The sequence below is a fragment of the Acyrthosiphon pisum genome, chromosome X (assembly GCF_005508785.2).
Source record: "Acyrthosiphon pisum isolate AL4f chromosome X, pea_aphid_22Mar2018_4r6ur, whole genome shotgun sequence".
NCBI classification, from domain to species: Eukaryota; Metazoa; Arthropoda; class Insecta; order Hemiptera; family Aphididae; genus Acyrthosiphon; species Acyrthosiphon pisum.
The window spans coordinates 116,518,826-116,532,307 of NC_042493.1; the positions used below are offsets into that span (position 1 = coordinate 116,518,826).

At 28.0% G+C, this 13,482-nt stretch overlaps 1 protein-coding gene, 1 long non-coding RNA gene and 1 other non-coding gene across 3 annotated transcripts in view; 1 reads left to right on the forward strand and 2 right to left on the reverse strand.

The window, feature by feature from the left end:
• Positions 1 to 92, reverse strand: TRNAI-UAU. The gene is given in 2 exon segments: positions 1 to 36; positions 55 to 92. It is a non-coding gene; the product is annotated as a tRNA-Ile (tRNA).
• A 2,570-nt stretch (positions 93 to 2,662) lies between these two features.
• Positions 2,663 to 4,990, forward strand: LOC100160348 (transcription factor AP-1-like). Its single transcript, XM_001949881.3, has 2 exons — positions 2,663 to 3,368; positions 4,914 to 4,990. The coding sequence occupies exons 1-2, from the start codon at positions 2,663 to 2,665 to the stop codon at positions 4,988 to 4,990; spliced, it is 783 nt and encodes a 260-aa protein (XP_001949916.1).
• Positions 4,991 to 7,811: 2,821 nt separating this feature from the next.
• Positions 7,812 to 13,482, reverse strand: part of LOC107883209 — a 7,216-nt gene continuing 1,545 nt past the window's right edge. The window contains exons 3-4 of the long non-coding RNA XR_003840141.1: positions 8,856 to 9,027; positions 7,812 to 8,470 (exon numbers count right to left, since the gene is read on the reverse strand). This is a non-coding gene — a long non-coding RNA (uncharacterized LOC107883209). The remainder of the gene's footprint in view (positions 8,471 to 8,855; positions 9,028 to 13,482) is intronic.

Sequence of the window (13,482 nt, forward strand, 5' to 3'; positions counted from 1 at the left end):
TGGTCCAGGTGAGGCTCGAACTCACAACCCCGGCATTGCTCACGACTACTGTCTTATAAGTACCGTGCGCTAACCGATTGCGCCACTGGACCAGCACAATGTCCAGTCCCAAAACAATGTGTTTTAAATGACATCGAATTTTCGATACGGCATAGTGGCAAAAATCTTATAAAATAATATAATAATACCGTTCAATATTAATGGGCTATGGAATACGGAGTGGATCGCACGTTTATGTATGACGAGTGATTAAACAATGGTGATTATAATTATAATAATATTAGTTTTCGGATTCGTGGTATAGTGGTATTATAGTGGTACCTACCTACCGGTTAATCCAGCTAATCATTGGACGCAGAGTTTGGCGGTGTCCACTCGTATATACATTGGTCTTCTTCCTACACATGCCAACATAATATGTTTCAATTATAGTAATATTTTCTAATCATTAGAGACTCCAATGGATCCATTCTTATTTCCATGTATTTTGTGGCTGATTAACGAAAATGCGAAACGATATAATGTTACAATATGTGATTGTCATATGGTACAATCACCTTATCTTAATCACTACCTATTTAATTATGGTTTTACTGGAATGTCATTCAAGAATAATATCATAATAGAGTGTTCCGAATGACTTTTGGAAAAATAGTTACATTATTGGATGATTAGCGTATTAATTATAGTAATGGACCGGGACTATTAGATACATTTTGTCGTTTTCCTAAAATGTCAAATTAGATTATTATTACTAATCACCACTGCATGCATAACATTTTATAAAAATATCAACTATGAAGAAACTTATTGTGCTGTTGTACCTACAGAGGAGAGCAATTTCAATATAAGCTGGTTTTTAAGGGGGTTTTAGGATTCATAATGGCAGTATTTTTCAGTATGTCTTATAATAATATGGCAGTGTTTGAAAAATATTAATTGTATAATATTTGTATATTGGAACTATTTTTTATAGATAAATAAAAATATAATATTTTGTCATAATTTTTCTCAAATTAATATGTAATAATATGTGTAAAAATAATTATTAGTTTAAAGTTATAAAAAAGCGAGTGAGTGGATGTCGCTCTACTGTACAGTAGATTGCAATTGGGTTTCTGTATAATGGAATGCATTAAATTTGAACTCAATGATACCATATCATTGTATACGAAATACGATTCTGAGCGGGGACAGTTCATCGGTCTGGATATTTTATATTGTTATTATATTTTATTAAAGCTTATATTATGTTGATTTAATATTATGAATGACAACAAAAAAACTAAAATCGTTATTTTTATTTTTATTTTTATTCGTTTGAATGGTGAAAAACAAAGCGATGAAAATTAAAATCCTATTTTTAGCGGTTTTTTGTAATTTGTCGGTGGTTCTTCCCGTGGCAGGGGGCTGCAGCAATGTTTAAACTTTAGATGCTTATAAAAAAAAATTGTGACTGTGGATTTTTAATTTTTTTTCAACTGCCTTTGAAACAATATACTAGAAGCCTTCTATTGAGAAAATCGAAAAATGTCCTCTCTAAAGTACCATATTGATCCAATTCGCTCATTTTCATATAGTTTTTTTCATTTATACTTTCAAAACGATATAAAAACAATCATGCACGAGGATATCTTTTCCTCTTTCACTTTTAATAAAATCAATTTTTTTTATTTTTTATTAACTTAACTATTGTCCATTTCTACCTACTTAACGTTTTTAAACAAGTATTCACGTTTCGCGACGAAAATATACTACGACTAATTTTCCAAACGACCAATTTCGGACGAACAATTTGCCACTACATAATTTGCCACTTTAGACAGCTGCTTACACTGCCTAATTGTAAATTCTCCTCTGGGTACTATGTAGCGTGTAACGGGAAACAGCAGCATGCGATACGTCCAATATAATATTATATTATTATGTGACATACTAAACAAAAAGGATAAATATCAAATTTTTGATATCTTCGCTATAATTGTTCAACGCATATAAGTTGGTAGGCACCGGCCTACCGTTCTATAGACTAGTCGCAAAGTCCGGTGGCCGTTACTGGGCACATGCTATAGATCGTAATAACTTTTTATAGGCCCATAGTAGACGACTAAATACGAGAAAAAACCGTCGGTAGGAACAAATCGGAACAACAACAATTGGAATACTTTAATACTTTCAGCTAAGATAACGGATCGCTCTTCTCCGTCCATATCGGTGGGCCATCCAACATTCATTCATTCAATCATTCCGTATTTGCGTTCCGTGTGCCATTCCGTCGTGTAGTTCGCTCTCAGTTGTTCGCCGCGATTAATCACTCGATCTTTTTGTTTTTTTACGTTATCATACTTCAAACATTTATTTTATTGTTGTTCAGTTTTTTATAATATACACTAATATACTTACACACTTTATTGGTTTTTATATTTAGTTTATTAAAATAATATTTATAATAATAATAATAATACCTACTACATCACACGGTCCTCCATAAATCGTTTGCGGAAAAAGCGAAAAGGTCTGTAAGCGCGGACACTCGTGTAATAGTAACAAAAATGGTAAATAACTCGTCTAGCTAAATTATGTGGGATGAAACTTTCTACGACGATCCGCTCTTCACGAAAGCCGAAAGCAACACCAATGAAGTCAACTTCCTGAAGGACCGATGACGTTGGACTTGAACCCTTGCAATAATAACGAGAACTCCACAAAGAAACTGAAACTCCAGCCAACCATTTTGACGTCTCCCGACCTAAGCATGCTCGAGTTCAACTCTCCCCAATTAGAATCGTTCGACTTATCCCAACAAACTACCCTTGGTCATATTATCAGCACACCCACGCCGTCTCTAATTCTAAAGTCCGTGACCATGGAACAAAAATTGTATGTTCAACCGTTCGTCGAGGCGCTCCAATGCACACACCACAATGAGAACTCTAACGGTGATATTCAAGTAGATATACCAATGACAGACAGTGATATTAATTCTTCGGAATACCAATCGGAACCGCAAAACTTTGTGTTAGTGACTTCAAATGACTTTTCCAATTTTATGCCTCTTGATGTAGAAGAACCTCAGATTGTACCCAGTGTCACGTCTTCGCCACCACCCATGTCACCAACCGACATTGAATACCAAGAAAAAATCAAACTCGAAGAGAAAAGAAAAACGAATCGTGTTGCTGCGTCCAAATGCCGCCTAAGAAAATTAGAGCGTATAGCCAAGCTAGTGGATAATATTAAAGTACTGAAAAATGAAAATAATGTACTTACCACAGAATTGAGCAGTGTCTTGGAGCAGATATGTCAATTAAAACAAACAATTGTTGAACACATGAAAAATAGATGTGAATTTCCAACTGCTGTGGCCTGTAAGTTCATAAACATTTATAAATACCTAATTATTTTAACTTTTAACTCAAATAAATTATTTGTTTTCTTAATATTATAAATGAGTTGACTTGTTTTGCTTGTAATAAATAAATATTTTAATAATTTCCTATATTAGATAGTTTTTAGTAAGGTGTATAGATAGTAGATACCTACTTAATATTAACATATATATACCAGATACCTATATGTTTTTAGAATGGAAATAAATTTTTATTTTCTGTAAGGTTATTGTTGTCATGGTTATACTTATTCACAAAAGAATATTATTTATGATTCATATATATTCTTTGTAAAGGAAAAATATCGGGTAGCATGCTAAGTTCTATTTATACCTATAATGATTTATAGTTTGCACATATTGTATAGTTACTATTGTTCACATCTTAAGTATGTTCGCACTTAAATATTAATAATTATCAAAGGAATTAAATATGAACATTATAGTATTAGGTACCTAGAATATTTTCTAAATTTAATGATGTGGATATTTAAGTGAATTTTAGTATACTAAGATAACTATCTATCTCTAGTTAATAACATATACTTTTTTTTTTTTTTACAGTTAATAATGAACACAGTTGAATGTATTGAAAACATACTGAATTTGGGTGCTACCTACTTCATGTCGGTTGTGAGTTTTTCAAATTAATTCTAAAAAAATTTTAATGATACCGATATTATTGTTTCTAAAATTGCTCATTTATCCATAGAGCTCAAAATAAGTCAAAATATTTGGAAAATGTTATGGTGTATAGAAAATGCTAGTATAAACATTCAGTCAACATTTAATGTACCTACGGTCATTTGTTTGAGTTGCACCAAAAACCAAAATCAATTTTCTCGAAAACAGATTTTGCGTAAAAATTCCCATTTTTCTTTAATTTTTCTTTTGTATTTCACGGTGCTTTTGAAAACTACTGGGAGAATTATACTTTTAACCCCCCAAAGTACCAACTAGATTTACTTTCTATATCAATCCACCCACCCACCCACTCACAACAGAATGTATACCAAAATAATATGATGATATCTCAACTCTCAAGTTCATAATTTAGGAACAACGCATTTTACAAATCTTCCACCAAAAATCAACGGGCTGCGGCTCAATTAAAACTTCCTCGCCACGCCACTGACTGTGATAATAAAATCTTAGTAGGTACCTACATAATATAATAATTTCCTATATCTTAAATAGGCATGTTTTTGCGCTAATATAATATAATGATAGTTGATCAAAAACCACTGGACAACGGCCCATTCGGATGACCTTAATTTGGATCTTAAAATTGATCTTAATTTTCCTATGAAAAATTAAACCCATAACTTAAAACATTTTTAAAGTTTACGAAATCTAACAATAATCATTTACATATTACAAACTTTGTAATTTCTTACGTAATTAATTTATAGATATTATATTTTATAAGGAACTTCATGTGTATTTTTTTTTTCATTTACAAATAACTAACAATAATCATTTATGCATTACAAAGTTTGACATTTTTTATATAATTATTTTATAGATGAATTTTATAGGGAACTTCATTTGTATTTGCCTCAGACGGAAAATCAGTTCAAAAAGTCACAACAAATATGTTAAAATCATATTTTCTAATGATCTTGCGTCAGATTATAGTTAGAAACGCAAAAGAACAAAAAAAAATTACATACTTTGAACATTTTTAAAGTAATTGTAGGTAAATAATAAATATAAATTCATTTTATTTAGCGCTTGTAAAAGGTTTTCTTATTTCTAAATTATTTTTTTTAATTTATTGTAACTCTTATTAATTAAAGATCTTGAAAATACATTTTATATTTATAAATCTTATTCATTAATATAATTATTTCCAGCATAATAATACTTACAGTTTTTGTTTTATTTAAAACAAATTCAAATATCTATAATAGTTTCATCATAAATTATAATTACAAGAGATTTAACTAATTAACTACTAACATAGTTTCAAGCCACTTAATGTTTTTTTGTTATTTTTGAAAAATATACTTAAGATACGTCATATTTTAACTGATTTATATAAGATACAGTTCCCAAAAATTTTTGAAATGTTCTTTTATTCAATCAATTCAAACACAGTTAGCTCGATCAGTACCTACCTATCTAAGTGTTTATACATAATTAATTTGATTATTATGTATTATTATATGCGCAGTAAAACGTTTTTCAAAGAACACTTTTTAAGTCGGAAAACTTCTTATAATAGAAAATCAATACATCTCCATACATAAAGCTATATGAAAAACTATAAAGGTACAAGGAAAAGTTAATTGAATCCAATAGTTATAAACTAACCTATAAATATGTTTTACTGCATTGCACAAATAAATCATTCCTTACACTATTATGATATCATGTCTTAGTGCCCGTATTACAATCGTTGAACTAAGGTTAAACCACCAAATTCGGCTGGTAAAATCAGTGGGTTAGACTTAACCGAGGTTTAAACTATGATTGTAAAACAGGCTCTTAGAGGAATAGCTGTTGACTGAGCGAGTTATGAACTATGAACAATATTAATTACTCAAAGCACAATCTGAATGTGAATAAAAAATCAGAGAAATTAAATTTGCTAATGACAAAAATAGTATTGTTTTACTCGGATATTCTCTCATGGAAAAAAGAAAATATATATATGTCATCAAACATTTTTTGACTTAATAGTGTCTATGGATTTTTCACATTTACAACATAGTAGGTATTTGAGTATTAAATTTCTGCTTCAATTCTAAATCTGAACAAAATGCAAACATAACATCAGGGTCGGACTGGGTACTAAGGGCCTCACCGGCAATTAATTTATAAAGGACCTTAACAATAGTGATAAATAATAATTCGCTTGAAAAAGATGAATAATTTTTTCACCAAAATTATCATAAATTAATAAATTTTATAATTTACAGTTGTTACTCAAAACAACATATTTAATAGTAATTTTTAGGGATCGATTATAATAAATTATCAAAATTGTTGGTACCTACTTCATTTTGATAATTGTTAAAAATGTTATTTATTAATATAAGGCAAGGAGGAAAATGTAGAAGGTTTTATAGAAGAGTATGTATAGTATCAGATGCTTTGTGTTAATTGTTAAGACACAATATAAACAAACAATGAAAAAAACAATATAATTTTTATTTAATTTTAAATACAACTTTTATAATATTATAAATCAAGGATAGTAATAATTATAATTTATAATTAAATAATAATTATTAAGATAAATTTAATTCTAAAATAACAATCGTTTCATTTCATTAGATGTACTTGCAAGCTTATCAATAATGACATCATATTTCCATTCGGAAATAATATCTGCTTCAGAATTTATTAAGATAAAGGATTCCAACAAGTCTTGACCAATAAGAGATCTGAGACGAGTTTTGATAATTTTAAGCTTAGAGAAAGAACGTTCACATGAGACTTGGGTAAAAGAAATTTTTAATAAAGTTTCATATACAATATATAAATCTGAGTATACGCAACTATGAAATTAAAATCTCTCAATAATTTAATAGCACGTGGAGTGCACTTTTGATCGATAGAACAAAGTGTTAGAGTTTCTTCTTCATCATTTTCTAAATCAGAATAAGAGGTGCAATTTTCTGATTCTACTGCAGTGACATTTGATTGATACTCTGTATTATTTGAAATATTACGATAAATAGATGCAAAAGATATTAATTGATCAACTAAATCATCATCTCGTAATCATCAACTACTACACTGTTATACAGTGTTTATGTTTGATTATTTTATTTTATAAATAACCATTTGTATATAAATGCACATCATAAATACAACAGTTCATATTAAATGTTATAATTATGATTTTGCCGTTAGGTAGGGTCCCATATATTCATACAGATAAGGGGGCCTCACTGGCTATTCCCAGTCTGTTGTATTGGCCAGTCTGACCCTGCATAACATAACTTGAATAATTTTAAAAGTTATATATTATATTGTAATTAATATACGTAGGTATACATTTTTAAAGGATTGAAGCAGTATTAAAAACAAAACTTAAAAAAAAACAGCAAAATACTAAGATATTATGGTTAATCAATTCAAAATATCACAATCACCTCAAACTTGTAACAAAAATAAAAAAACCTAACACACTAGGGCACACACTAACTTAATTTATTTTAATGTTTGGTAATTTTATTATTAATGTTTATCTTATTCGCATGAACAGATTTTATTTAGAATTTAATATTAAAATTAATTAAACAACAAAGCAAATGTAGATATTACGACTTATTTTCTAATTATTTATATATAAAATATAAAAATACCCACAAAAGAGAATTTATGAAAAAATAATTAAAAATAATTTAATGATATTTAAAAAATGACTTATAAACCTTAATTATCAAGTAAAAATATGTAGTGGAAAAAAATATAAAAATTTAAAATTAAAATTAATAATAAAAAAAATAATTATCATTAAGGAGGTACTACTGCCTATTGCCATGGAATGCATCTATCCCACTCGCAACCATATGCTAGCATGTATTCCAGACAATGTCTGTGTCTTTTTGCCCCAAAGGCGGTCGTTGTCGTGTGCGTATACTAGACAGCTGAGATGGCCGCTGGATTTGGCTTCTTCACATTTCACATGTCGTACAGTCCCACAGGCAACCATTTTCATATGCATACTCCAAATACGTTAGGTGGCCGTGGGCCGCGGCTTCGCAACACGAGGCTGAATCCCAGGGACAGCCGCGTTTGTGAGCATACCAAAGTTCGTTTATGTGCCCACCAGCCGCAGCCGCCTCACGTGTCGATTCATCCCGTAGACACCCGTTGTCTCACAGGTTAGGTCACCCGTTTTGTGTGTGTACCGTAGGCAATTCAAGTGGCCGTTGGCCGCGGCGAACTCACTAAACGACAAGTCCCATGGACTGCCCCGGTCACGCGCGTACTTGAGGCACTAGAGCTGTCCATTGACGGCCGCCTACGCGCATATGTTTCATGTTAATGGGTATCCACGACTTTCAGCAAACACCAAACACTCCATATGTCTACTGGCAACGGCATGCTACATCATCAAGTATTCTAAAAAAAAATGTAACGTTCGACAATTGTAACAAATGTATTAAAAAACTTATTCGGGAAAGGCTTCCCAGCGTCCTGGGACTACTATTTGAAGACATATACGTGTAGAGTTTAAAATTTCTATACCCATTTACTAACATTAATATTATTTGTCCCATTATGATCGATCAACATTGTAAGTGCAGTCTCGGATAAATATATACAAATGCGATTAACCTTAAGGTGGTATTTAACTTTTGATTTTAATGACAAATAAGGAACAGTAGTAGGGTTGTGTAATGTCAGAGTAAATAGTGCGATAATATTACAATTTGCTAGACAGTCGCATTATTGCTTTTAGATTCGTTCAGGACGTATCGTTTATCTACGTTGTCGTTACACTTACCGTCATAGTTAACAATATTCTAATCCGTGGTATTTTATTGGGTTTCATTTTTAAGTAGTTGAGTATATCAATTCAACAGGGTTGAATTTCGATTGTCAATGTTTCCAAATAAATGTTTTTTTTCTTCAACATCACAGTACGCCAGGTTTTTCAGAGAAAACATTTTCCAGATCTGCAAAACAATTAACATTTTAATAATATACTTATTATAACAAATAGATTCAACCAAACCTATATTTAAGAAGAGGGATTTTAGTCGATCAAAAGTGTTCAAATATTTAGTTTAATTAACAAATATGAAATACTTAAATAGTTCTAATGTTAAATAGTATAATATAATATAACATATGATTTTAGGTTTTCACCCCCACCATTTTTGGTGTATATATTATTTTTTTAAAGTAGGTATTAATTATTTAGTTCTTTTTCTAATCTATATTCAACACTATAGCAATGGAATAATTTCTGTTATTGTTCTTGATAAAATAATTTTGACTTAAATTGCTATTGAGAATAACAAAAATTATTGATTAGGCTGTATGAATATACAGATTAAAATCAAGGCTGGGCAGGTTAGCTATTTATTTTAAAAAAATGTATATATTTTAATCTGTAGTTTAGGAATAAAAATGACTTAACATGACAATAAAATAAATTAATTCATAAGTCACTAAATAAAATGGAAAAAAATTAATGACAAACTGTCTGCTTATTATTAAGTATATTTGCTATTTCGATTTAAAGTAGTTTATTTTATTATTTCTAATGCTTTAATAAAAGGATAGTTTCAATTCATTTTTGTCAAAAAAATTATATTTGAAAATATAAAACCGTTAATCATGATTTTAATATGTGATTATGTCCAAATTCGACTTTAAAATGTATAAAATATAACTGTGTTTACACTTTTTTTCGATTTATTGGTTATTAATTTTCAATCCTTAGAAAAAAAATGAACATTTTAGAATTTTTTAACTAAAAAATAATTTAAAAATATTTTAAACTTGTTGTGTATGAAAAAAGTTGTTACGATTTATCTTTAACTACTGCTATTGTAACTATTTATTAAGAATCTTGTTGACCTATTAATATTTTAAGCGTTTTGATCCAATGAATACAAATTTATTGACATTTATAGATATATAGATTTATAATGTTAAAATTCCATTTAAAGTAAAATGTGTGCAGTGAGTGTTACCCAGACAAATAAAAAAAAAGATGGTCCCTCTATCGTCTGCGACGATCTCCATTACAAGTTTTCATTATCTTACTTAGATTATTGGCATAAGATGTGATCTACTGATAATAACTTGATAATTGTATAACATGACCTAAATAGCTATAGCAATAAAGTAATACTCGTAAATATATAATTAACAAGATAATAATACCTAGCAAAAGTTATATTTTGGGATTCCATAAATGTGTTATTCATGGATATAATGAACTTGAATATAAAATTATAAATTACCATATTTGGTTTAAGTGTATATATTATACAGATTTATTTGTGTGTGTGTTATTTTATGTGTATTGCAGTGAGTAATTTTAATTAGAGCAATAAATTATTTAGTGTGTTTAATAGAAACATTTTATTTTTGGAAATAAATGGCAAGTTAATGATTTTTTCTAACCCAGTTAAGTTAATAGCATCAATAATAAAAAGTTAAAAGTTAAAAGTTAATTTAACTATAGGTTAACTCAGTTAAGTTAAGAGTTAATACATAATTTCTGTTAACTTTTTATTAAGTTAAAAAAAAGTTAATTTGTTAATACAACGCTAGCGTACTTAATTTTTTCCAAAACTTAATTACTATATATGTTTAAACTTTATACAGTATTTCCATATAAGTTTGATTCAAATGATATAATTTTTTAACTTTAAACAATGAATGGTAAATATTTTTGACATGAAAACGAAATAGACTGAAATAGTGAAATAAAATAAAATAAATTAACTTAACTTACTTCTTAAAATGAAAAATTATTTGTTCATTTCACATTAATTAAAAAAGAAATTTAGTAAGTTAACAGTTAAGTTGATGAAAAACCAAAAGTAATTAGTTAAGTTAAAGAGTTAAAATTAAATTTATTTTTCAACCTAACTTTATTGGTTACATGGTAAAATAATTAATAAAAGAACTTGGTGTATGATAATAAAAACAATGTTTTAATAAAACATGTTATATACTGATGCTTCGAAAACTGAAAAAAGGTGTCTGTATAGCAATTGTACACCATTTAATACCATTAAATATAGACTACCAAATTAATGGTCCATATATTCAGCCAAAGAAATAGCTATACTCTCAGAACAATAGACTTCATTGAAAAGCACGGGTTCTAACATCACCATAATTTGGGTACCGGGTCACACAGGTAGAAGGCAACAAAGATATTGAAAACACAATTCATGGTTAGCAAAATTTGAATCTAAATAGAAAAGAAAAATAATGATTAATTGTCCTCGTTTAATCTGTACAAGGTTACACAAGTATCTAATAGCTAAAGTGAAACTTCCTCGCTGTACAACCAGTAGCATTAACCTAACAGTTAAACATGTATGCTAACAGAATGCTACAAATATATAAGTGATCTCAGAAAATACAATATCCTATCCAATTTTGATGAAGCTTTAGTCCCGAACACTGAGAATATCAACAGTATGATCAACTACTTGAGAAAACCGGATATGTATAATCAAATTTAAATAAGTAAAAAAAAATTTAATAGTAACTACTTAAAATTGTAAAAATATGTTTTGGCCTTGTAAAATTTAAACTAATAGCCTTTGTCGTTGATGTTTTAAATGATCAATAAAATCAGTATATTTGTGGTAACTTTAAGCTTCTAGTTACAGCTGATAATAATACATTTTAACAACAAAATATGCCTGAATGCAACCTAACTATAAAATAATAAAAATAAAAATGGCACAAATGTGATAATATCTATATTATATTATATAGTATCAATCAGAGCCCAAAAGTTGTATGTCACAAACACTAAAAATTACAGGACAGCAGTTTTAAGGTTTTAAATTATTCTACACCAAATAATTTGAGTTGCATTTTTTTGTTTTTCGGTGTTGCAACTTATTTATTTGTAAAATATTCTGTAGATTACATAAATTATTACTTTAAGGTCTTAAAATTTTTTTTCAGCGTAATTAGGTATAGTGTTTCTTTTAAATTTAAATGGGATTTTTTATAAGTGGCAATTATAATATATTTTTACTATGGACATACAAGATTTTGATGGACATATTAAAAGTGGTTAATTTAATATAAACTCTAATTAATTTATGATATAAATAGTTATATGTACTTAGGATTAATTTTTTTGATATACACAATTAAATATGCATATATAATTGTTGTAGACATTAAATAAAATTTAAAAAATTGGTATTTTAATGTGAAATATAAAAAGTAGCATTTTTAATTAAATTTTTAGTCTAATAAAGCAAGTAATGTGCTTATTAAAGATATCACATTTTTAAATGTAAGAAATATAAATAAATTAAATAATATAGTTATAATTTGTATTCAATATAACTTACTGACAAATGCTAAAAAGAAAATTATTTTATTCTATCAATTCTTCAGATAATATTAACATATAATATTATAACAAAAACTAATGAAAGATTAAAGAAAAAGTATAATTTACTCTTAATAATAAAAAATGAATGTTAAAAAAAAATAACAACAATATACTGTAATGTACCAAACCAAAGTTGAAATGTTTACTAATTGTATTGACTATTAACCTATTAAAAATAAAATAAGAAACTCACAACTAAAACACAACATAACACGATTATCACACAAATGATAATAATATTACAAAGTATCGATGTACCATCAGTAATTAAAATAGCAGATTAAAAATAGTTTTTCGAAAAATTAATAAGATCGGACATATTCATTTTTTTATAAATAGATTAACAAATTCAATAATATCATCTTAACCTTCAGTAGGTCGCATGGGGTGAAAATTTCCCTTGATTAAACATAATATATATTTTTTTTAAATTTATTTATTTAAAATTTAATATTTTCGTAAGCATATAACAGAAATAGAATACAAAATGTAATTAATATTTTTAATTTAGCATTTATTTTATTTTTTTACTTATTGGACAAATAAATGATAAATTATTTTAAACTAATAAAAAAATTATTAACATTATTTTAATAATTTATAACATATCCCAAACGATCTTCATGTAATAATTTAGCTGTGGTGAAAAACATAATCCTTAATTCTATTGAATTAAATGCGCAAACTGATATTATTTATACCAATTTTTCTAAGGCATTTGTCCAGGTCAATCATACAATTCTTATTAGAAAATTACAAATATTTGGTTTTTCAGGTTCTCTACTAATTTGGTTTCAATCATTCCTATCCGGACGCCACCAAATCGTTAAATATCTAAATTTTACCTCTACACAGTTTAATATACCTTCTGGTGTTCCTCAAGGCGACCACTTGTCAACTATTCTTTTTAATATATTTATAAATGATAAATGATTAATGATCTTCCTAATGTCATCACTAATTCTAATATCCTTTTATTTGCCATGATGCAAAATTAGGTAAACATTATTAAACCAGACAA

What these genes read in the sequence shown, in the direction of transcription:
- LOC100160348 (XM_001949881.3), top strand. Translation starts at nt 2,663, where the DNA reads ATGACGTTGGACTTGAACCCTTGCAATAATAACGAGAACTCCACAAAG. An exon ending in ATTTCCAACTGCTGTGGCCT is followed by an intron (nt 3,369 to 4,913) that starts GTAAGTTCATAA and finishes ATTATTTTATAG; the next exon opens with ATGAATTTTATAGGGAACTT.